The sequence below is a fragment of the Rhinolophus ferrumequinum genome, chromosome 13 (assembly GCF_004115265.2).
Source record: "Rhinolophus ferrumequinum isolate MPI-CBG mRhiFer1 chromosome 13, mRhiFer1_v1.p, whole genome shotgun sequence".
NCBI lineage: Eukaryota > Metazoa > Chordata > Mammalia > Chiroptera > Rhinolophidae > Rhinolophus > Rhinolophus ferrumequinum.
The window spans coordinates 46,437,627-46,463,158 of NC_046296.1; the positions used below are offsets into that span (position 1 = coordinate 46,437,627).

General features: G+C 46.3%; 1 protein-coding gene across 2 annotated transcripts in view; it reads right to left on the bottom strand.

Annotated features, from left to right (window-relative positions):
- Positions 1–25,532, bottom strand: part of VIT (vitrin) — a 100,683-nt gene that overhangs the window by 17,087 nt on the left and 58,064 nt on the right. For both annotated transcript variants that reach the window (XM_033125645.1, XM_033125644.1), the window contains 5 exons: positions 21,088–21,279; positions 15,881–15,937; positions 10,402–10,446; positions 8,808–8,870; positions 5,800–5,947 (listed from right to left, as the gene is read on the bottom strand). In XM_033125645.1, the coding sequence (XP_032981536.1) occupies positions 5,800–5,947; positions 8,808–8,870; positions 10,402–10,446; positions 15,881–15,937; positions 21,088–21,279 (505 nt within the window). The remainder of the gene's footprint in view (positions 1–5,799; positions 5,948–8,807; positions 8,871–10,401; positions 10,447–15,880; positions 15,938–21,087; positions 21,280–25,532) is intronic.

Below are 25,532 nucleotides of genomic sequence, written 5' to 3' on the forward strand. Positions count from 1 at the left end.
GGGACACCGGGTTCATTCGAGAACAGCACAGGCCAGAGGGAACAGTTATATCTTCCCTCTCTGCTCGCACAATAGAATCACCTGGGGAGCTCTGAAAATTCATGATGCCTGCTCCCACACTCAGGAAAATGTTCATTTAATCACTCTGAGGTTCAGTCTGGGCACTGGGATTTTCAAAAGCTCCCCAAGTGGTTCTAATGTGCATTGGGGTGGTCACCTGCTTTTCTGTGGATCTAGAGATCTAGGGAGAACCATATGGGAGGGGAGAGGTGTTGGGATAAGCCCTGTGAACATGTGACGGGAGTTCAAAGGGAACATTTGAGTAAGTGGTGGAAGTCAAGTGCAGTCTTGTTTTATTATACCTCTAGGAGAACTGCATGGTGGGGAACAGAAGAAGCGTAAGATTTTTGTGCAAATTGTGTTCGCAGCTCTCTCAGTCTTGAAACTGTGTGCCTGAGGGGTGTGGCTCAGGGTTCACCTGTCTGTCTCAGGGAGGAGAGAAGTGACACAGTGGGGTCTTTGCAAGGGCTCTTAGGCCCTGGAGAGCCCTTCCAGGCACAAGACGGGATCCTGTTAGTTCCCGTAAAGGCAAAGTAGACTGAGGGGGTGAAAAGAGCAGTGGGCAGGAGCTGGAGAGAGCTGTGTTGCCCAGGGGCACGGCCACTCTGTACCCGGGAAGCTGAGCTGTCCCTTCCCCTCTCGAGGAGTTGGGGATTCTCAACCTTGGCTACAGATTGGAATTACAGACCAAAATATCGACTTCTGGCTGTTGGTCAGATTGTGGCTTACTAGGTCTTTGGTAAGGCCCAGCCTTCAGCATTTTTAAAAGCTCCCCAGGAAATACCGATGTGAAGTCCAGGCGCAGGCAGTACCTTCCTGCTCTGAAGTCCCTCTGTGGTGGTCAGATTTACATCTCCTGGGCCCTCTCTCTCCGTGTTTCGAGTCCCAGCCCCGCCTAAGACCTAAGAGAGTGCGACCGAATGGTCCTCTTGCCAGGTGTATTCATTTCCTATTTCTGCTGTAGCAAATGACCATACACTTGGTGGCTTAAGCAATGCACACTTATTAGCTTCCAGCTTTGGAGGTCAGAAGCCCAATGTGGGTCTCCCTGGGCTAAAACTAAGGTGTCGTCAGGGCTGTGTTCCTTTGTGAAGGCTCTAGGGGAGAACCAATTTCCTTGTTTCTCCAGTTTCTAGCAGCCGCCTGCATCTCTTGCTCATGGCCCCCTTCCTCCGTCTTCAAAGCCAGCCGTCACATCCCTCTGGTCATAGTGACATTACCTAACTGACAATAGCCGGGACAGGTTCTCTGCTTTTAAGGAGTCGCGTGATTAGATTGGGACACCAGGAAAATCTCCCCATCTCCAAGTCCCTAACTTGAATCGCTCCTACAAAATCCCTTCTGCCAAGCGAGGAAGCAGATTCACACGTTCCAGGGATTTAGACATGGACGGGGCTATTCCTCTGCCTACCATACCAGACCTGACACCTCACTTCTTCCCTCTACTCTGACTGTCCTGCACTTGGTGGCTTAGCTGGTCCATGGCCGCCTCTGGGCATCCTTCCTGCTCTTTAGGGGCCGGAAGGGAGGCTCAGCTGAGTGCGTGACTCAGAGTCTTCAATCTGGGGCTGAGAATCAAGAAGAGGAGGGACATGCATCCCAACCCAGAGCCACTCCCTAAAACACAGGGCAACTGTCATGGACCCATGAACAAATAAAAGTCTATTTCATTTTTGCACGGAAAAACACCACCGTTATGCTTTATGCTGTAACGGTTTTCCAATGTTGATGTCCTAGGGTTGATTATACTCATCAAGTTCAAAAGAACATGTGCAATTCTGTTCCACTCATACTGAAATTAAGGACGAAAACAAGATCATATTGAAAGTCTAGAGGGTGTTTAGCACCTGTGGACCAGGTTGCAGCTGAAACGCAAGCTGCGTGGCCTCGTTCATTCATTCTGTGTGCTAGAGTCCACGTAAGAGCTGCTTGCTCTGGCTCTTCTTCCTTTTAGGCTTTTAAGTGTTCCTGCTGCTATTAAGTGCAATCGTGAGCCTGTTGGCTGTGCAATTCTAAAGTAGAATGTGTGTGCCAGACAAGGGCTTGATCTTTGGCCTTTTGTTCAAGCAGTGTCTCAGGCTTCAGTCTGGTGGAAACCTTCAATTATCAGAAGCTTTCTGGGCAGATGAGAAAAATCTCTGCTTTGAAGTGGATTTTATTTGACATTCTAGGGAATATACCAAGATTTAATACTTGCCCTCTCCCCAGTGATCAGGCATTCAGCTGTGTATTCTTGGAGAAGTCACCCAACTTGAGTCTGAGTCTGTTTCCTACTCTGCCTCTCTTTCTTACTGGAGATACGGGAGGATTATGGAAGGAACGCTGTGGTTGCTGAAAGGTTAGCACAATTTCGGGTTCCAAGAGTCTGCATGTGCAGAGGTGGGGGAACGTGGGAGAGGGAGCGTGCCAGTGTCACAGTGGTTGAGGCTCTCCCCGGGGCCTGGACCCGAAGTAGAACTCAGCAGGGCAAGGTGAAGTTACAGAGGGGCAGAAACCAAGAGCGTGGCAGAGGAGGATGCTGGTCTGCTGAGAGGAAAATCGAGTGGACAAGTAGAGAGACACACAGATGCCAGGAAAGAAGGGGGAGGGAGTGACTGATGTCCGTCCTGTGACATAAGTTTCCCTTCATGTGGGCTAACAGGACTGGTTTTCTGTTTCCTGTACCCAAAAGATCTTTGTGTAGGATACTTAGGAATCAGGATGAAGAATGAACATTGCATTGTGTAAATCAGACCATTTTTATACTTCTAGTATTTTTATTTTTTATTTGCCTTTTGTTCCCTGTTAACAGTTACTATGAGTCTTTTGAATTCTAATTTTAACAGTCTACATTTAGACCTTAAAGTCTACATCCTGACTCAGCTGTCCTAAGGAAAACCAAGGGAAGGAGTCTTCCGGGGGAGCCTTGTGGACCCGCGGCAGCAATAATGAGGTGACAAGCCTGCAAGGAGGGGACATTCCGAGGTACAGAGTCCTCCCTCCTTGACCAGCTCCTGCCCAACCTCAGCCTTGCCTTCCACTGCTTGTTCTTGATGGGGTGGCCACTTCTTTTAGAGCCTCATTTCCTCGCTACAACACGAGGAGGTGCAACCAGGAGCTGCCTAAGGCCCCAGTGCGCTGTGATGCCCAGGGGTGGTAGAGGGGACACTGGAATCCAGTGAGAACCCCAAATGCCATGAGGAATCAGTTTCCCAGCCAGCCAAGCGTTGGCGCCTCCTGCTTTTCCTTTTCCTGAAACACAGGCCTCATATCTCCATCTACCTCTGTCTCTTTACCCTTTCCTGCCCCACTGCCTCTCTCTCTATGCACCAAGACCATTTGGTAAAGAAACGATCGGAGGGAACCACCCAGACGAGGAAGCCAGGCAGCAGAAATCAAAAGCAATTTCAGCTGGATACATGGATGTCCCTCCTGGCCCTTTTTCACGCCTCGCTCAGATTTATTTTGGTCCTTTCATTCTGCTGGTGGATGCATACTCTCAGTACGCGTTGTCATTTCATTACTGATCATCCCACCTAATTGGAACCCGAGGCTGGAAGGGAGCGGAGGCTCATCCAGTCTGATGGCCCAATATTCATTTATTGGATTGTCTTCTGAGTACAGAGCGGGCCACTGAATTACAGGACTCCGAGGCTGGCAGAGCCCTGATAAATCATCCACTGTGCACCCCCCACCCCCATACTTTACAGATGGCAGCACTTACATGGAGAGGTTAAGTGACTCGCCTAAGGTCACATGGAGAGCTAAGGCCAGTTTGCAAGACAGCCTGTCACCAGCTCACTGTACTTTCCACTCCACCCTGTGGCTGAAGGAGGGTGAAGGTGATTGATTAGTTTGTACGAGCATTAAACGAGGGAAAACACATTTCCCTCACGTGCTCCAAATTAATAAGGACCCTGGGTGGAAAAAAAGACTAATAGCAAAGGCATTTTTAGAAAGTGGAATTAGAAAGCCTGGAGGTAAACTATTTCCTGCAAACGGTGATCACATAAGGAAACCGTGGGGAAAAGGTTTTTTTTTTTGAGGGGAAAGAGTCTTTCTTGAATTGTTTTTCCTTCCCTGCTACATTTGTTCTTTAATCCACGTTCTCATCAGCACACACACTATTCTGCTGCCATTTTTCTTTTCCTTGACGTATTTATCACCCTATTTTCATATTCTGCTATAAACCTTGGTATACACAGCTTTTAAAGCAGCTATTTTTAATGCACGATGACACACCAAGCTTTGGACCCCCCAATAAAATGGACCGGGGACATCTGGCACTAAAACGCTTACATTTCCTCCTTGGAGAAGCCTGCTATTCATTTGCTACCTTTAAAAAGTGACACAGGAATGAAAGTAGGTTGACATTTTGAAAAAAGAAAACAATGACGAAGAAAACTTATTTTCCTATTTCAGGTTAAAATCTTCAAGATAGATCATTTGACATTGAGAGCTGGCATTTGTCGCAACTGGTTATTTTCATCTATTTGACTCTAACTATAGACAAGTCAACATTGCAGTCTGAGGAACAGGAAAAGGCTCTGTGCCAGTAGATTCATCTATTAATTTTTCTTCACAGGAATAGAAGATAGTATGAAATGTGTTATTGAAATTTCATTCTAAAAATACAAATGTTAGAGGTTCTTATGAAAAGGAAAGCATTTCTGTTGACTTCCTTTGACCGCTCAAAAATAAATATGCGAGTTGTCTTTGATACAACAATATCAGTTACCATACTGCTCTGGGAAATCCTCAGGAGATGTTGGGAGGGTCTGGAGCCCCCCCGGATGTTGTCAGGCATGAATGTTTTTACTTTTCGGGAGGAGCAAAGAAGCTGTGACCGTTGCTTTTGCGCAGAGGCACCAAGGTCTCGGCCAGTTTCCACTCGCAAGGTTCAACTGCAGGTCGATGTTGTGCCCGACTGTCGTGTGTGGCAAGTGAGACAACTCTCCTGCCCTGAATGGTTCTTGGTCAAAAGTCGACCTATTATTTGCGATTTGTGTTTGCTCGATCTCTTCATTGTTTGTCAATCTTTGTGTATCGGTTTTAGGGAGAAACCTATTCATATCTGAAATAAGATTGACTTATTAGGCCAAATAAGAGAAAAGGTGGAGAGGATGGTGATATGAACCCTCACTTTCTTCCCTCACTGAAATACGAAAATGGATTGGGGACACTGAGCTGGGTGCCCAACTGAGCGACGGGAACTGCTCCCCTCCCCAGCCTGCCTCCCATTACCTGGCGAGCTTTTGCAGTCTCGGTGCAAGGGCCTTAGGTTATCTGGAGAAAGCAAGAGTTCAACCTAAAGCGCCATGTTGTCCAGCCTCTTACCTCAAGGTGGATAGATGAGAGCAGGGGGAGCCCCTCAAACAAAGGCTGTAATAGTCAAGGTGGACAGGGGGCCACCTTGATCTAAGAAGAGAAAACTGACGAGGAGAGAGGGGAAGGCCTAGCTCAAGGTCACCCAGCTGAGCTAAGACTTCAACCCAGAGTTCCTAATTCCCAAATAAATGTGTTCTCTACCAACCTCAGGTGTACAAACGCCATTCATTTACAAGTGCTTGTTAGCCTGTCCTACGCGTCTGGAAGCCTCAGATTTCTTAAATGGCGTCTGGATTGCTTCAGTGTCTTTCATTTACATTCGTATTAGGGAAGATACTGAATTTGGGCCCTCGGATATGTTGGCATTCTTTGTGGCACAAAGTTAAGCATGCGACAACATCACTTGGTTTCTGAATCCTGAATAGCACTTACCCATACTGCACAACACCCATCAGTGGGCCTGCAGGGCCAATGTCAAGAGCTTGGGCGATGTCAGCCAGGAACTGCTTCTGGATTCGGAATCGGCGTTTGCCAACGCTCGTGCTCCCGTCGATTAAAAACGACAAGTCAACTTTGCAGGCTGAGGAAAGGAAAAGGGCTCTGTTACTCTGGTCCTCTCTCATTGCATTCCCCTGTGCATTCTCTTGCTCCCCTCTTGCTCCACCAGAGTCCCCCTGAGATTCCAATGGAAAGAAAGTACAAAGAAGTAGCAAGATGCAGGGTATATTCGTTTATGTATATCCATAATGGATTCCCAGCAGGCACGAAGGTCCCGGACACGTGGACTAGTACTCCTTTACCACGACGGGTTTAACATTCGCCGTGGATCTAAGTGCCACATGAACACGGCGAGGCTGCTCTGCGGCTTCTGTTCCCTGCACTGCACGATGCGTTTCTTCCATATGCCTAGAGTCTTCCCATTCCCCAGCAGGGGAAGCTGGGTAGGCAGCAAGCATTTTTGTGATGAGAACTATTTATTAAAGAGTGATATGACAGAATTGGCAGATTAAGGAAAAAAGCTATATCTGCGAATGTGCCACATTATCTTGCCGTGGCTCATGGCGATCCGAACCAGAGAAGTAGGCCATGACAGGGACCTCTGTGGGCCCAGCTGACCCCACTCCATCCGGAGTGAGTTCATCAGCTCGTTAGCGGAGCTTGCAAACTTTTACTTCCTGTCTGCCCGGACAGTACCTGCTGACTCTTCCTGTTCAGCTGGCTTCTCCTTGCTGCCCCCAAACTACCTGTGCCCAAACATGACCCTTGAGATGAGGATTGAAAGTAGCAAATAAATCAAGAAGTGGAGTTAAAAGTTGCCACTAAACCTGGGATAAAGCAAAAGAGAAGCAAAACTGCTTCATGGCTTCTCAGGTGGTTGTACCCCAAACCGCCTACTCCTTCTTTCCTTGGTCTGGGCTTACAATGTGAATTTTTACCAGCAGGTGGCAGTGGTGGTCTTTAGGGCTTGCTGCCCACTGGCACCTAGGGTTTGCTGGAAATGCGACTCCCAGGCTCCACCCAGACCTATAGAATCAGCCTTGCATCTTAATGAGATCTCCAGGTGATTCATGTGCACATTAAAGTTTGAGAACTTCTGAAGAGGGGTTTTCCTTCCAGATGTCAGCAGAGTAGTTCAATGTGCCTTTTAAAATGAACACTTTTGGGGGAATAACTATTAATTAGATTAAGAGCCAAAGGGGATTTTCTTTTTAAATGAGTAAAGTACAGTGCATGGCATTTTGTAGCCTCTGTTTTGGTTCTTCATTGACCATTTTTTCTCCTTATTTCTTACATCTTGAACTGTGTTCAGGATAGGCACCTTCATTTCATAGCGAGGTTTTAAGAAAGTGAGGTGTTTTTCTATTTACTTAGTTCTCCTCACTCACTAGCCTGATGACTGATTATTGAGGTCACCTTTGCTCCCCCTTTCGCAGTGTTTTCATGACAATGGTTCCATCTGAGGGCATGTGCTCAATGAGACCCAGTGGCTTTCTCCTCTTGAGATGACACCATGCTGATCTGAAGATGGCAACATCAATACCACAGAGTAGGATTAGGTTATGAAATGTTTCGCGTGGGAGATTTATTATAGTCACAGAGGACTGAGGTTGGAGCACAAGGAAGAAGAGGTGAGATATATCCTCTACAGGAATCAATTTACCAATTTTCTTAATTGCTTTAGTTTTCTCCAACAAGGTACAATTTTACAGATTAATGCTTTGCGTTGGCCGATGCATTCATGAGGCCAGTGTTTCTTCACCCCGGATAAGTATCAGAGTCACTTATGCAGCTTCAACAAATAAAGGTTCATGGGAATCATTCTGGGCTGTGCTTCTCAAGGGTAAATATGCAAAGGGACCACTTCATTCACTAGGTCTGGGGTGCAGCCTGAGAGTCTGCGTTTCTAACAAGCTCCCAGGTGATGTCCATACTTCCGCTTCCCAGACCACATTTGGAATAGCAAGATCTAGAGAGAGTCTGATTTAAGTAGGTATGAGGCAGGGATTCGGCATCTTTAATTTTTAAAAATGTTTTCGGGCGATTCTCACACACAGCCGGGCTGAGACTCACAGCCCATTTGGTGGCTGGCTGGCAGTGAATTTCTGGGGCAATTTGCATGCACTCTCCTTGGTTTGCACACCCACCTCCCCCCTGGTTTTCCTCTTTTTCTCAGGTCCCTCCTCTCTGCTATCCTCAGGTGGCTTCTCCTCAACCGGTGTAATGTTCAAGCTTTTCAGGTTTCAGGCTTCTGTTTCTTCTTGCACTATCCTGTCTATTTAGGTCACAGTTTCTGTCCCCAGTGGTTTTGAACCATAGCTCATCATCTTCTAACTCTAAATTTCCAGCTGAGCTGTTCTTTCTGAATGTTAGATCTGGCTAGTCAACTCTCTATTAAACCGAACGTCCTGCGGAGGAGGAGAGACATAAATGATCTCCCTCTCCGAACCTGGTCTGTTCACCGTGGTCCTCATGGCAGTGACATCTACCCCAGTTACTCAAATCATTTTTAACTGCTCCCTCTCTTGTACTTCCACCTCCAACCTTCTAGATTCTTTCTTCTTTATACCTCTTGGATCTGCCTATTTCTCTCCATGTCCACTTCCAACCCTGAGCTCTATCTACCATTGTCTCCACTGGACCACTGTCCCTACTGGCCAGCCAGGCTTCTCTCTTCGTTGGCTCTTGTCTCCCCATTCCATTCCACCCTGTTGCCATAGTGATGGTTTAAAAATCCGATCCTCTCCGCCTCATGCACACAGAGCATTTAAATCCTTCAAAAGCTTCCTTTCCTCCTTAGAACAAAGTAACAGAAGAGAGGAGATAAATAGATCCAGGGTAGGAGAGAGGCAGGTTTGGGTGGGAGTGAGTGGGTAGAGAGGAGAGTGAGCAGATCAGATGTCAGAGCCATTCTGATCCAAATAAGTTGTCAATTAACTTACTTGGATCTCCCTGGGATACTGGCTCCAGAGACTGTGTGCTTAATTCTTCTTTTGGAACAAATCCTGGAAAGAGCAGTAAAACTTTTGGTGACTTACAAGAACAGGAAGCATCTGGCCTTACCCCGGGGATGGGGACATAAAGGGTATTCACGCCCAGCTCAGGGGGCTCGGCTTACCGCTAACTATGCTCATCTCCACACCACCCCCATCTTAAGACATTAGAATAAATATTTACTGACAACCTACTAAAGATTCATTACTTTGCTGGTGCTCAGGGGGATCTGAAGTCAGAAGACTTGAGTTCTGTCCACTACTGCTGTTAGCTTATTCTGGTTGAGCCTTAGTTTCCTTGTTTGAAAACCTTAAGCACTTGGCCAGTGTCATTTATCCCTCTGTAAAATTCTGAAAATCTCAAGGTCAGGGCATGTGCGTCGCTCATCATATAGACCTTCCTGTGCCCAGGACATACAAGCCCTCAGTTGATATTTGGTGATTGAGTCAGTGAACAAAGATGAGTGGGACAAAAGGAGGGGTTGGATGTAGCGGAGGGGAAGACAGAAGATATAAGTAACTCAAACAAACAAGAGGCAACCTCTAAAATGCAACCCCTCTGAGATTAGAGGTGAAGATGCAAAAGAGTGTTGTGCTTTTAGAGGCTGTGTGTGTGAGTTGAATTTCAGCCTGGGGTTTTCTTTAGAGGCCATTTACACGAGAGCTAAGATCACGAATACATCATTTAAGGAATTAAAGATGGTAAGTAAGAATCCGTTTAGGCTGGGTAAGGGAAATGAGCTTTGCATGCAGAGGGAAACTTGCAGAGTGTCCCCATTTTGGGGATGCCCAGAAGCACCCTCCAAGAGTCTCGGGAAGTGGAGGAAGGTGCTGGGGGCTCAGCTTGGCTTGGTTGCACTGAGCTTGCACTTGGCTTGTTAACTTTTCCAATTTGCAAAGCACATAATTTCATCTTCCCATTAAAGGTCAGCTTGCTCATCCCACTTACTCACATTATTGAAAAAATTCACTTTGGGGGTGTAAAGGCATGTGTCAGCCTGGAGCCTCTGAGGGAACTTGCCCTAGGCTCCATGTTGGAGGGAGGGGAAGAAATGCGAATCCAGAGGCTCAGTCCTCTCCTCTATCTCTGTCTCTCACCTGCCAGCAAAATCTGCCCTTGCACCAAGAGCCAGAAGACTGTGTTTATTGGGGTTTCAAACCCTTAACGCAGTAAACAGCAAACAACACTCATTTGGGTGAAGGGAAAATCTGAATATCATTTGCAAACAAGAAGGGGGAAATAGAAGGAAATCAAAGCCTCTCTAGATGAAGTGAGGGTCTAAACCCGTGTTGGGGGCAGGGAACTCTCCCTACTGGTCTGTATTTGCTTTTCCCTTTTGTTATCCACTGTGTTCCCTTAGCCCTGGCCTCCCTGTGGGGGTTCCAATGTGTGCCCTTTGCGTGATCATTAGATCCTAATATGGAAAATGAAAACTCTTAGGAAGGCTGCTTGGCTTCTGCGCCCCCAGCTGGATGATTAGACTCCCCTGGTTTTGTAATCCTATGAATCTTGATCTAGTCATGGAATGGGCTGTTTAATTACCTGCATCTAAGAGGACGGATCCAGGCTTCCACAAGTCCGTTTCCCCTGATTTTCAAAATTGAAAAGAAACAAACTTGTTATTTAGATGAAACCAGCAGAGGCTATCAAGTGAACCCCCCAGGATGGTAAGAACGTTTTCCAGTTGTAGCAGGGAGTTCAGTAAAGGGACACGCAACCAGATTTATGGATGAAGCAACCTAAAGTGCATGGGGTTTTCTCATTTAAAGGTCTCGAAGCCAAAGATAAAAAAATTTTTTTGCCTTTTTCTTTCTTTCACTGTATATCAAGCATCATGGAATAACAGTAATCATGGGATTTGAGGGGACCTAAAAGGTCATTCAATCCAAACCAACCCCTCCTACCAGCATGCTTCTACAACTTCCCTACCAAAGTGAGTGGGTGGCTAGTGCTTGAATACCTCCAGAGACAGGGAACTCATTACATACACAACCAAAGTAGTCCATTCCATTCCTTCTTGAACGACTAAGACTTTGAGAAAATTTTTCATTATATTGATTTGAAATCTTCATCCGTACACTCGTCAAGCACCCATATATGCACAACATCACTCTAGGTATATCTGTCTCCCCCACCCATCTGTTTGTGTTTCCTTCCTTGGAACTACATAAAAGAAATTTGGCCCCTTCAGGGGGCAAGTCGTCCACTCATGTCCTGAGGCTCAGTTTCTCACGGTGCGCCTCAAGCAGAAGAAAGCGAAGTGGCACCTGACATTCTATGAGCAGTAAAATGGTTAATGCCCCCACCCCCCAACGGGTATCGATAAAGTAGAAAGGATAGTGGGATTATTATCCAATAGTCCCTCACCTCTTTGGGGAGGGACTCAGAGGCCGCACAGACATGCTAGGAAGCCTCCTAAGGACCCCAGACTGGCTGTTTCTCTCCCTCCCTCCCTCCCTGCCTCCCCACCCCACTACCCGCTCCCCCCACACCCCCAGATCAGAAAGCTGAAAGCCAAGGGCATCATCCACGCTACCATTTCTTAAAAGACCGTCGGCTTTGCTCCATGCTGGAATTATTAACACACTCAAAAGACGTGATATTTTTCTTCCCACGATTAAGATGCCAAGCTTTTCTGAAAGGCACCCTGTGCTCTTGCACATTCTTCTGATTTAATGCTCAGGGTTGAGTTTAATTTAGCTCAGCCATTCACCAGGTGTATGACCTTGAACAAGTCTCATGCCCTCTGTGAACCTTAATTCCTTTGTGAATAACATTAGCAGATTGGGTGAGATGATCGCCAAGTTCAAAATATGTATGATTTATATGTTGAAACATTCTGCTTCTTTAGCCTTATAACTCTGTTGCCACCTACTGGTAAAAAAAATATGCACTTTGCCCTTTCCCTAAAAAAAGGGGGCTGGTGACATCTCAGTTTTTGCCTAAGACTTTCAGCATCCTTGAATGTCACGAAGAATTAGAATGCTCGGTGTTCTCTTACTTTAGCAGCAGACTGACAGTTCCCTCTTATCCTGTCCTGGAAGCCTAGCCTTCTATTAGTGCCATTTTCATTTGTTTGGCACAAGTTTGGACCAAATCACTTTTACGCAAAAGCTGAAGGCTGAAAAATATTTCCACAGCTGAGCCTTGGTGTTTTTGGACTTGGTAGTGATGAGAAAGAAGTAAATTTGTGAGAACATTTGTATTCTGGTGCTGAGGAGCAATGGGTGGTGTAGGAAAAAGAAGTTAGAAGACCTGTCTGGTGTCTACCAAACACTAGCTGGGGGTTCAGGAGACTTGCCTGCCTTCTCTGATCTTAAGTTTTGTCCTCTGTGAAGCTGAGGTCATAAAGACTTGGGCTGCCCTGCCTCACATGGAGGTAAATGAGTACGAAATCACTCTGAAGCGTATAAGGCATTCCTAACAAACAGGGAATTATTTTGGGGACAATCCCTGCTTGGTCATCCACAGATACAGTCAGTAGCTAAGAGAGGTATTGGATTGGAACGATTTCCATGGTAAAAGTGTGGAAACAATTAAGTGTCACACACTGACCAAGCTCTTTACATAGTTAAGTCACAACAACCCTGAGAGTTAGGTACCACTATGGTCCCGTTTTACAAGGAAGGAGACTGATGCCCAGGGAGTGGCAGAGCTGCACTGAAGCCCAGCAGGCAGACTGTAGGGCTTGCACGTCACCACTGCCTGTCACACACAGGAAGCCATTGGTGCTTTAGCGTCTCAGGGTACTTGGTTAGGCTGTTGCAAAGCACACTACGTGTACCTGTAATGTGAGGGCCTGGAACCATCCCTGCTCTAAGACCCCCGTGACGATCTTTGCACTGGTTACAGCTCCTTCTGTTCCCTGCACACCTGGAAATCCCAAGTGGGAGCTGCAACACATGGCCCTTAGGACTCTAAAGTTTTATGGGACAGAAGCCCAGCGGGCCCTTCAGCTTTCTGGTTTCTCCCCAGTGACTCCACTGGGGTGCAGTTTTTAGGAGGAGGTGGCTGTGGGGACAGAGACCCAGAAAGCAGTTTCCAGGCTCTCGGCCTCACATAGAAAGGTGCTGGCTCAGGTAGTAAATGGCCGTCGACTGTGATCAAATGGCCATCAGCTGTGGCTAGTTGGCCGTCAGCTGTAACCAGTGAGCCATTGGGCAATAATATAACTGCCGTGGCTAGGCTAGCAGAAAATGGGGGAGCTAGCAAGAAGATGGTGGCTGAGTCTGCAAGTGACACAGTGAGGGTTGAGAATTGTGTGGCTCCTGTTTCCTGTGTCTCCAACCCAGCCGCCAGCGAGAGTATAGATGTATGATTCCCCTACTTATGGCTCCATGGGTGTTCCTTTTTGGCCTCACCATGTCCTGCGTTCTTATGTGGGGAGCGGGAGCAGAGACCCTGCAGGCTGCCCTGCATGACAAATGGCGCAGTGAGCAGGGTCCCCCACACGACAGTGGCCCTCTGAGAGGCCACTAGGGAAATCTCTCCACGTCCCTTCCTTTGGCCTGGCTTCCTGCCTCGAGGGCTGCACATTTCCCTTGGAGAACTTCCTCTTGCTGCGATGAAACAGGAAGCCCTCAGACAGCAGCTGCAGCTGTGCTGAAGCCTGATCACCAGGCCAGCAGCCATCACACAGGGGTGTCAGAGGAGGCTGAGGGCAGTCTGACGTCCTGGGCAGGAGCCATCACCCCGGCAAAGCACTGACAGGCCCAGCTTTACAAATGGGTCACCCTCCAAATCCTGGTGTGGGGTATTTGGTTGGGATCTGCAGCCTTTTCTCATGGAAACAACATTTAACTCCATGGTTAGGTTTCCAGGCCAGTGAAGCTTATTTGATCAAAAAGAGCTCATGGTACCGTGAAGCCAGACAGCAAAAGGAAGGTTCAGAGGAAAAGTCACAGAGTGCTAACTTAAATCATCAGGAATACACCACTCCTCCCGCCCCCCAGGATTACAGCAGGCGCAGCCATACTCGCACAGGTAGCCCTGCCCCACTCACAGGGCCCTGGTAGGAGGCGGGGTGGGGTCAGGCCGTGGGGGGCCTGCCTTTATGTAGATGTGTGATTGGCTTCCCTCCATCTGCACGAGCGAAGGGCTTTTGTGATGGGTCGGGTCTGAGCAGCCTGGGGCTGGGAGAGGCCCTAACGCAAGGGCTCTCTGGGACTTTTGGGAGAGGGTCTGAGGTTCTCAGAGCAAAGTTGCAATGATGATGGCAGAGGGAGAGGACCAGCAGAAATGGGTAGGACTGGAGGGTCAAAAAAGAGCTGGGAGCATCTGCGTGGGTCAATGAGGTAGTGTAACTATTGGGAACATAAAGGTCATGAAGAAATGGACTCCGTTGGAGCTAGAGAACCAGAAGTGATAAGGTTAGAAAAAGGAAATTCGGTCACCTGCTGAAAACAGTGTTAGGTTGTTGGGCTCCTAAAATAATAGGAGCTGGAGATCAGGTACTGTGCCTTGTTGCCAACCAGCCCTCGAGCCGTGTCTGATTCGAGTAGTGTGTCTGCGCTTTATCCTGGGATGGGCAAGCTAGAAACATAGGCTGCCCAGGTCAGAGGCCTCTCAAGCAGACCCAAACCCATCAGAGCCCCCTTGGGTGTCTGGACTGGCAGAAACTTTCTCTTTGACACAGTGGGAACACACAAAGCCAAGAGACATTTTCTAGAGGTTAAAACAACTGTGCCTGCCCCCAAACTCAGGTGACCTGGAGTTGAGCTGCAGAGGCCGGCAGTGTGTGTGGGGGAATGTGAGCAGCAGGCAGCCTGCCCAGGCTGACATGCACTCCGGCAGGTTCCCGGAAAGCAGCTCCTGGAGCGTCCTGCCTTTGGATACCTGAGGGGTTTCCACAGGGTCAGCTGATCTTCATGAGGCCAGCAGTCTGCTTTCTTCCCTTATTTTGCCCCCTGATGAAAGTACCCCTAGTTCAGATTTTCCTTGGACGTCAGCCGAGCTCTCTGTGGTTGGCCCTGCTTTTGGGGGTTGCAGAGGAGGCAAAGATCCTGGCCAAGGGGACGAGAGGAAGGACTGCCCCATGTTTGGCTGCCTGAACAGTCCCTTGGGCCTGCTAAGGCCTAAAATGGCCTGGAGTCCTTGTCCTGCCCAGTGATCTGTTTCTGAAGCCCTTTGTCCAGACAACAGCATGCACGTTGGCAAAAGCGCAATCGTGAAGCTCTTAGAAGCTGCTAGCCCTGTCCAGGGCACCCTATGGGGCCCCTATTCCGATCTGGTATCAAAGCAAAACAGGACCTACAATCTCTAGGAATCTTTTAACATGTGGAGAACAGACAGGTATCCCCCAGCCAGAGAAACACCTGAACTCTTCTCCATGGAGGTCTGGGACCCCATCTTAGTGCCATGCAGCTGCAAAGGGAATTGTGTATTTCCATCGAGTCTACCAGCTCAGGGCCCAGATTTCTGGAAAGCAACTAAGCTCCCGTGTTTTCCCTTGCGAATCACGGCAGGTCTCAACAGCACCATAGAGAAGAGACCTTGCTGCATCCCTTTGCATTCCCAGTGCTTGGGACAAACCTTTAAGGAGCGCACACAGAAGTGAAGAAAGGGGAGCCAGGAAGTGTCAGAATACACAGGAGAATTCCCGGAGGAGGGAGAATGTATTTCTATCCCCCATATCGTGGAAGTACCCAAGCAAAATCAGCTTTGCCCTTTCCTGGGAAATGATAAACATTTCTCTCTTTTACCCTAGTTCCTTAAGCATGAACCCCAGAGAGTATCCCTTTTCAGGTTTATAAGAGCCTAGTTACTGAATACTTGGGAATTTCTATCACAACCTCCACAAAATTGCCTCTAGGGAATGGCAATGAGTGAAAGCTTTGCTTATTTAAAGGCTTCCTTGCTTTTCCTTACAAGTTGGGCCCTTGAGCGGTATCTCTTGTTGGCATAACTGGTTTAATGCTCTCTGTCCAAATCTAAATCAAATGGCAAGGCTTTGGAAAGACAAACCCCATATAAACAAGCTTAACTTTCATCAGAAGCTAGAACGGTGAGGTTAGGGTCTTACCTGGGCTGACGTGGGGGCTGTTTTGGCTGCTTGTGTAGGCGATGGTGGCCCAGAGATCTGTAATAACATTTGACTGGTCAGAGCATGAATTTTAATCTAACTGTTCTGTTCCTTTCCATGATCTAACCTAACAAGACATCACCAAGGTCAGAACCAAGGTAACATTTTTGTCCTTGGGTGGTCTGAACCTGTGCCAGAGGATGCATTGAAATTGTTTTTTTTTTTTTTTTTTTTTTTTTTTTTTTATTATTAAAAAGGGGGGATTTAACTCAAAACACCGAGTGAAAATTCCTGGTAATAATAACCCTTATAGTTCCCTTCTTTTACTAAAATGCTGTATTTCTTTATACTTCATTATTCTTACAATAATTCTCCTCAACTGTGCCACTCCTGAGGAGGTTAAAGTAATCCTTCAATAGAAATGTCATTTAACATTTCGCAATTTGCTTAAACTGTGCTAAGATGGTATTGATGCAAATAGCATTAGCTTTCAGTCATTTTTAAAGGTACACAATGGGTTATCCTTAATTACGCTGGGCAACTTCTCTGAAGCAAGGTTTTAAAGGGAGGAGGGAGATTCTGTAAAGAGAGAGGCAAAGTGCCTTTGAGGGGAATGGGGGCCATGTGAAAACCAGCTGAGGGAAGGAACCAAGTTTCATAGAGGGAAAGAGGTAAGAGGTCATGGAAAAACCTCCGTTTGTCTTGCAACCAAATCTATCTGCTGTCAACTTTTTATTCCCTTTGTCTTTATTCCCATTATTTGGACACAAACTCAAAATAGCTTTATTTTCTCTCTAATTGTAGACAACACATACTCACTGTAGAAATATACACCGAGTGGATAGTAAGAAATCACCTGCAGTGCAATCCCTCTATCCTGGTAGGTAATCTATACAATTTTGGCATACAGTGTTGTATCCCTTTTTCTATGCAATGTTCTCACGTACAGCACACAATTACAAACATGACATTGGTAGCTATGCTGTGTTGTAGCCTGCTTTGTGACCTCACAATCTGTCACAGGCCAACCTTTCCTGTCAGTAAGTGCACATAGTCAGCAAAATTTTAATAGCTATGTAGTAACCTCTTTAACTGTTCTGATGATGGACAATTGAATTGTCTCCATTTAGTTTTCTATTATGAAGAACATCCGTGTCAGACTTCTTTTCACCCTTGCTTAGTAATTACCTTAGGATATATTCTTGGAAGTACAAATTCTGGGTCATTTCTCCACACTCTTGCCAAAGCTAATTAATAAATTGATAATTGTATGATCCATTTCCAATGTGAATTGGTGAAAATTGACATCTTGTTGCTTAATTTGGCATTTATTTTATTCCAGGTGAGGTTGAACATCTTTTGTTATATCTATTGGCGATTTATAGTTCTTCTACCGTGGCTTGCCTGGCCATGACCTTCTCCCATTTTTCCTTTGGAATGTTTGTCTTACTATTTGTAAGACTAGATTTTAAGAACAAAACCTTCTCTGGACACCGTTAGGAAATTAAACTTTCTGAGATGAGGTAAATGTTGGTGAAAAGGGAAATTGCATGAGGAAGGGACGGGCAGTTATGGATGCTGGTCTCTTTCCTGTCCCAGGTTTCACCACTTCCTCCTCGGTAGCTGCCCTTGGTCAGAGGGTGGAGTGGTGTAGAAAGGTGAATGACCACCATGCCTTGCTGTGCTCCCCATCCTGGTCTATCCTGCCTTGTGGACACGGTTCATCTGTTAGATCAGCTGAGGCAACCAGAACACTTCCTCAAATGAACCTGACCTGGAGAACAATGCCCTGCAAAGCCACTGCACCTTGTAGGCCTGTGGTAGATTCAGCTGACCCTGCAGCTGTGCCTGGTGGGATTGTCCATTTTTTCCAGAACTCTATCCTCAGCATATCTATGATTATGGTTCTCCAGGCTGCCCCTTCTGGCCCTGGGATGCAGCTCTGCGGCCTCCTGGTTCCCGCTGGTACCAGTGTAGTCCTTGGTCTCTCCTATGAAGGACAGTGTCACTCCAGCCCCATGAAAGGCCTCTGCCACTCTGGATCTTGGCTCCTTCACCCCCAGCCTTGACTTGTTCCTCTCTATCTTATTAGCTTTGCACATTCCTGGGTCAGTTAAGGGGCCATGATGAGGCCTTGGTGTCCAGCCCCATCCTTCATGCATCCTTCCACCTGCATCAGCTCCTCTTCTTGGGCTGGGAAAGCCCCTGTCTTTTCCTGCTACAATGATTCTACTCTCTACCGGACTCCCATCCAAGTTCCTATGTCCTATCTGAGAGGCAGCTCTTTACCTCATTATAGAGGGTGGATGACTCATAGACCTCAAATGCAGGTTGCTCCTGTTCCAGCTACACACTTTTCAGGCGTTCTAAGCTGACAGGACCTGCTGCAGGGATCTTGGTGGGATGTGTTCACCAACATAGCCCAAGATCCTAAAATGGTGACTGACACAGAGTAAGCACTCAATAAATATTAGTCGAATGAATAAATAAATTAGGTTTCACTTGAACACCCCCATCTGTAGCCACTGGTAAAATCTTTTGACTATAGTCACATAAGTAAGAGAAAAAAAGCTCTCCTGATAAATGCGGTAACAATAACTCACTCGTCTCTCAGCTTTAGGAGAGCTACTCTCATAATTGGCAAAATATGTTCAGCTCATTTGAAGACTAAAAGGAGTTATCTACATACTAAATATTATTTACTAAGTATTATTTAATATAGTTGGGCTAGAATGCCACAGCAAATATCTATAGCCAGCTAATGCCTATCAAGATAGACATTCATGAAAGGGGGTTGGTTGTTACCCAGGGTGGGGGAGGGAGGGACTAGGGGGACGTAGTGAGTGACTTCGTGGGTATAGGGTTTGTTTTTGGGGTGATGAATTGATTGTGGGGATGGTTGCACAACTCTGCGAACATACTAAAAACCACTGAATTTACATTTTCAATGAATGAATTGTATGGTACGCAAAAAGCATCTCAATAAAGCTGTTATTAAAAAAAAAAGACATACGCATTCACACATCCATTTTCACTTCTCTGCATTTCTACAGAAAATCCTTTGAGTAGGCAATGCGAGTTTGTAAAAGTCCCTCTCCCTTCCTCCCTCCCAGTTTGGCTCCTTTCTTAGCAATTACAGTGTACGATGCATGGAGCGCTTGCTCTGACAGTATTTGTCTAGCAGTCTGTGGGGCAGCGTGGGCGCGGGTGCTGGACCAGGATGAAGAAGGAACACTGATGGGCCGGAGGCTGTCGTCCAAGGCCCCTGTCCCCAAGCCAGGAATAATGAAGCTTTGCCAGGTTGGGAGCCACAACTGCAAGTTGCTTGAGGTTTTCCATAAGCACAGGCCCAACTTGTAACAGGATTTCCAAGCTCCCAGTGTAGCCAAGTAAATATGCCACATGTTCAATTATATGTGTTATGTAAAAATTGATGTCCTCTAAGGAGACACCAGGAGCGAACAACATACTCAACTGCTCAAAAAATCTTTGAAAGAATCAAGGGCTCGAAAAGCCAAGAGCCTAAAATTAAGCAAAAAGAAAACTTCTGCCTAGGGGATCCCTGTCACTCAGCATCCTTCCTAACTATTTCCTCTTTTGCTGTCAGACACAGTGTGTCTGTGTTCCTATTAGCCTGAGTGGAACAAGAATAGGATGGTGGGGAGTGTCTAATGTATTTCAGAAATCATTTTTATGGTATTTTTATTTGGGGATTTTATATCATAGCTTCTCCCAGGAGTTGTTCATTGAATGGAATAATAATAATCTCTATTTCATAGGATTGTTGGGAAGAGTAAATAAAATAGTGCATGCAGGGTGCCTGACACAGGGAATGTATGGACTGTGTGCATTCCATTATTATTTATTAATAGTCACAGTGGGAGCTGTGTCTAACTCCGTCTAATCTTGCCACCTATCCATGTCAAGATGGGGCAGACCCTGCTTCTGTGATGCTTCATTAGTGCCTGGAGTGTTGTTTTATGGCACGAATGTTTCCTGCAAGGGGAGTCACAGGAGGGCCAGGCTGCTGGGGTTCAAATCCCAGTTCTGCTACTGCCCAGTTATGTGACTTGGCCAGTTTCCTCACTGCCCTACTCTTTGGTTTCCTCATCTATACAATGGATTAGTCAAATTAAAAGTTATATATTTACTTGATAGGGTTGTTATGAGGATTTAATAGGCTAATGTTTGTAGTATGCTTAGGAGAGTGTCTAGCACATTGAAAGTGCTTATTTGTATTTGTTAAATAAAAAGATAGATAGAGAGCTAGCTGGACCCTGATATGGGATGGGGGGGGTTGGGGGTGGGTGGGAGGCATGCTACGTGGCAGTGATGTTTGCAAGATGGAGCAAACAACAAGTCCTGGGCATTTTCTCCTTGAAAGAAAAAGTTGTACCAGGTGGGAAATATTTAGGAAAAAATTGCTGAGACAGTAGTGACACTGCAATGGTGGAATTTTCCACCGTCTCGCCGGCGACCTTTAGAAATGAGGTAGATGCGTATTATCTCAGGAAGGCTTACATATAAGCTGTTTAGAGACTGGAGGTTGGATTGTCAATGAGCTCTTAAGGTTGTGTTTGAGGTAGTACAGAGATTAATTCCATAAACTGGACTTTGGTAAAACCTAAACCATGACTTAAGAAATGGATACAAGTGGTAAGACAAAAAGCAATCAGAAAAAGAAAAAAAAAAAAAGCAATCAGAAAAGGAATACAAATTTTAGCTATCCGGTTTTTCCTAAAGGAATTGTTTTGGTTTTGTTTGTTTCTAATTTTTGAAGACTTCCAGGTGTATATAATTTGTCACTTAAAACAAAACAAAATTCAACAGTGTTTACGTAGACACCTACTATCCCTTCAACTGAGCTTTTGTAGAAATGGGGATTTTGTAATGGGAAAGTTTCACATAATATCCTATCTTCAAAAGTATGATAACAACGGTCCTATTACTGAATCTATTTTAAGCCCCTTCTACATGGTTTGCTTCACTCTTAGCTCAATCCTGAATTATTATTATTGGACTCAAGTTTACTACTTAAATCTTAGAGGATACAACCACATACCCCTGGCCCAGGTCTCAGGTATCTCCCCTAACCCAGTTGAAAATGTGGGAGCTAGGCACTGATACAGGCATCCAGACGGAGCTATTACTCTAAAACCCAGTCTCCCCTTCACTAGCATGTGGACACATGCAATCTACCTACTGACCCAGCTCCCGGCTCCTGTGGCCCACAGGCTGTGGTCTGGGGCTGCTGGTGATAGAGGCTGCAGATAGGGATGGCCTTGGCAACGTAACGTGGGCGGCTCCCTCTGGGGTGGTCCCTGGTACCTGCATCAGGGTGACTGGCTGTGCAGTTGTCCCTGGAACTGATGGCTTCTGATAGGCTTTTGTGGTCTCACCTGCAAGAAAATGAAATTACACTGATAAAACAAATAAAATAACCGGTAGGCTCTTCAGAAGAGAAATAAATGTTTGTTGAACACGAGTTATGAGCACAGAACCGCGCTGGCCACCGTGGAGAGTGAAATCCACCTGTCCTAAAAGAATGTGCAGTCTGGATGGAGCAATAAGCCAATACACAAACCAAAGATTAAATAACAATAAAGAACTTATATGACAGTTCAAACCATAGCGACAGATCAAATTAATCACCAAATTAATTTTCCAGACACTAGAAACCATGGGTCATGCACATACTTTTTTGCTGTTTCAATTAGCATTGGCCTAGGGATAGAAGGTATTCTCGGGCACTCACTATGACTTACTTTTAGAGAATGTGTTCTAGATTTCTAGTTTGGGGTGGTCCATGACTAGTCAACTAACTCCTCTGGGCTCCAGTTTCCTCATCTGTACAATGAAGTACTGGAACTAATCAAATTATAAGGATCATGTTGATTCTACTTCTAAACTGTGCTCTTCATCCATGTGCGATGATTTGGATTGATTCCACAATTTTAAATGAGTCTCAATTTGTTACAACTCTGTGTGCCCTGAGAGTATCTCTGAAGGTTTAGGGCAAGGGGGCAAGTGGTACCTACTGGGCATTGGGAACCGTGCAGAGCCGTGTGTCTGCGCCACAAAGAGATACCAAACAATCCCACAAGTGAACAACAGCCCCCCTCGCAAATGCCTGCTGCCTCCCATGGGAGATAGGCCAGCTGTATGTCTGTATGTCTCTTAGGTTGCTGTCACAAATGACCACAAACCTGGTGGCTTAAAAGAACAGAAATGTATTCTCTTACAGTTCTGGAGGCTAAAAGTTGGAAATCAGTATCACGGGGCTGAACTCAAGCTGTTGGCAGGACTGAGCTCCCTCGGGAGGCTCCAGGGTAGAATCTGTTTCCTGCCTCTTCCATTTTCTGCTGGCTGCTGGCATTCCTTGGCTTGTGGCCACACCCCTCCAATTTTTAATGCCGGCATCCTCAATTCTCTGTCTGCCCCATCTTCAGTTGACCTTCTCTTCTGCGTGTGTGTGTCAGTCTCCCTCTTATTAGGATACATGAGATTGCAGTTACGGCCTACCCAGATAATTCAGGATAATCTTCCCATCTCAAAATCCTTAAGATAATCACATCTGCGAAGCTCCTTTTGCCATGTAAGGTAACATTCACAGGTTCCAGGGATGAGGACGTGGATGTCTTTGTGGGAGGGGGAAGATTTTTCCGCCTACCACAGCATCTCAGCTCTAGCCTTAACTCAGCTTAGGGTTGCTGTATCTTTGGTACACAGAACAGCAGGCCTCGGGGATAGATCTGTAATAATAAGGTGCTGCACTCTTCGTGGGAACCATCCAACTTCCTGTTTGTAGAGCATGATGGGAAAATAGTGTCTACCATCGCCCCAGACCAGCCGTGTTCAGATCCACTGCTCAGCACTGGCACCTGCTTGTTTCCCACCCTGACTCTGTCACCTTCTGCAGCAATCACGGCACTGACTTAGGAGAGCAAGTTAGCAAACAGCCGCCTGGTATTGGGTTGGAGTTTGGCCATCTGGTCTGCTCCTGTCGGCATTAGCCTGTCAAGGCAGGAAACAGATCCCTCATTTACCCTGTTTCTTGCTAACTGTTGGTTGCCTTTAAATCTGCCTGCAGACTGTGCCAGACAAATTGCTAAAGAGCTGGCAGTGCCCTCAGGGGTTCAGCCAGTCTTCACGCCATCCTTGGGCAAAGCTGAACCTGCGTGATTTATGACGTTTCCAAAACTTTAAAGGAATTGAGCTTTCATAACAAGTCCTAGGGAAGTTTCTAATTTCTTTAAAGTACTCTTCTGTCTTACCCCCTGGTAAATGCTACCAGGCGTTAACGCCTCTTTAGGGAGATGCAGGCCCAAGTTCAACCTACTTCGTATAGGGAAAAGCCATTTAATAGAATCACTTGTATATTTTATGAAATGGGATATAACTATTAATTTTGAGAGAAGTCTATAAATACACTGACAATACATTTTACTTGCAAATTATTAAACTACAATTACATTAAAAATAAAATATCTACTTGCAAATAGTAAACATTTTTGCCACTTTAAACTTAATTAGATATTGAAAATCTGAATTATCTTTTTTTCAAACCATTGTCTAATTTTCAAGGTTTCTGAACAGCTCAGTGTGCCTTTGCTAATATTGATTTTCTAGAGAGCAGATGAAATATCCTGGGGACAGCCATTTTTGTTCTTGCTTAGAACACAGACACTTTCAAACATGTCCTAAATCTGACCAACAGAACCATCTTTCTGGTCTTCCATGGTCTCCCAAGGTCTTCCAGGGGCTGGTGTTTTTGCCTGCTCTCCTTCACGGAATAGAATTGTCTTTAGCAGAGACAGAAAATACTCTAACCTAACTGCTTCCAATTTCTTACTGAGCATAATGCCTGATGTGACCCAAAGTGAATTCTTCATGGGACCAGGTTCCTTTTGAGAAATTTGAAATGAAACCAGTAAAATAGTTTCTTTGTACAACCTCAGTTACATGGAACTTTGGTCTCTTTTAAAAGATTTTCCTGGGAAAACATTTCAAAACTTCCCTTAGGCTCTTAACAGATTACCCTTTGGAGAAGGTAAAGAACAGCTCCAGATAACCAGCTTCTCAACGGCCGCAGAAGATCCTCAGAACGGCCTACATCTGGTTCATCCTTAGGATCACTGTGGAGGTGTTAAAATGCAGATTCCAGGGCCCGATTCACAGAGATTCTGACTCATTGGATCTGGGGTGGGCCTGTGGAAATCTGACTTGACAACCACAGCCAGCGCCAGGCTGGACTCCTGGCTCCAGCCCTCGCCAGCCTGCCACGAACGCATTCTGAACCTGCTCCCTTTGCTGTTACATGGGGAGGGTCAGACCCACTTGCAGGGCTGTTGTCATCATTAGTCACCATGTCTGTAAGGGGCCCACACAGTGCTTTGCACATGGTAGGCATTTGATAAATGACAGTAGCTGACATTTATCATCATGAGGTACCTTCCCCTCCCGCAGTGGAAAACAATGCTTTCAGGAGGTGTCAAAGATGAGAGGACTGAAGGAAATTAAGCCAGTTTAGCAGCAATGTCTGGAGGTCAGAGTAATCGGGTTGGCTTTGGCTCTTGCCGTGCTAACTCAGGGTGACATATGAGGGCAGAAAATCTAATATTCACTGAGCATCCACCATGCGCCAGACACTGTGGAGACCTCTTTGCCTAAGCACTCATGTTTGATATTAATCACATCCTGGAGGACCACCCAAGTATCCTCATTTTTCGGATAAGGAACAGATTTTCCAAGAGGTCAAGAAACGTGGCTGAGGTCACACATACAAGAGGCATCAGAGCCAGGATTTTGGCCCACACTTGTTCGATTCCAAATTCCATATTTTTTCCTCAAAAGGGGAACGAAGGGGAAGGCAAGTCATGAGTAGCCTCAAGACTCCTACATGTTGTTCCTACCCGAGGATGGTCTCTCTAGAGTTGTGGTGCAAGCAGTCTTAGTCTCAAGATGGCATAGGGTGGCCTTAGTGGGTACAGGCACTGAGGGCAGGGAAGTGAAACTTATTACCATAAACTTGGGCTTGAGTTTCTTCTGGGGCGGGGACTGTGCAGCTGGCCAGGGGGAGCCTTGGGGGTGGGGTGGGGGGCTCTTCCTGACACTCTTGCTCAGCAGCCTTGAATAAAAGCTTGCCCTTCTCTTGTAGCAGTGCCAGCTGCGTGCCTCCCCAGCTTCCAGCGAACTTCCATAAACCAACACTTACCTGTTTTTATAGCTCAGAGTAGCTTGAGGCTCTAGCCCAATAACAGCTGCCTGCCTACGGTTGCTTACTGCCTGGGAGGGAACAGCATTTGAATCTCAGGAATGTTCATCCTCAGCAGGAGCTGCACAGGGCAAATCAAGATGCTTTCTATTTTTTGAATGAGAGAATTTCCCGTGGAAGAAGGTTCTTATGCTTTGCAGGGGCGTGGGGGGTGGGGATGCGGGTGTGTTGGGGGGAAGGGCGTGGTCCTCTTAACCTGATTTGCCTGTTAACTCGCATTCATGGAGCGATTAGGAAGCAGTTTATAGGGGCATGATGAGACCTGAACAGCTCCTGGCCCTCACATCTCCCTCTCTTCTGCTTCCCCCAGTTTCTATGGGAACTTTATCATGTAAGGAAGAGTAGAAACCAAGGGGGCCACCCTTTTCCGGTTCTCAC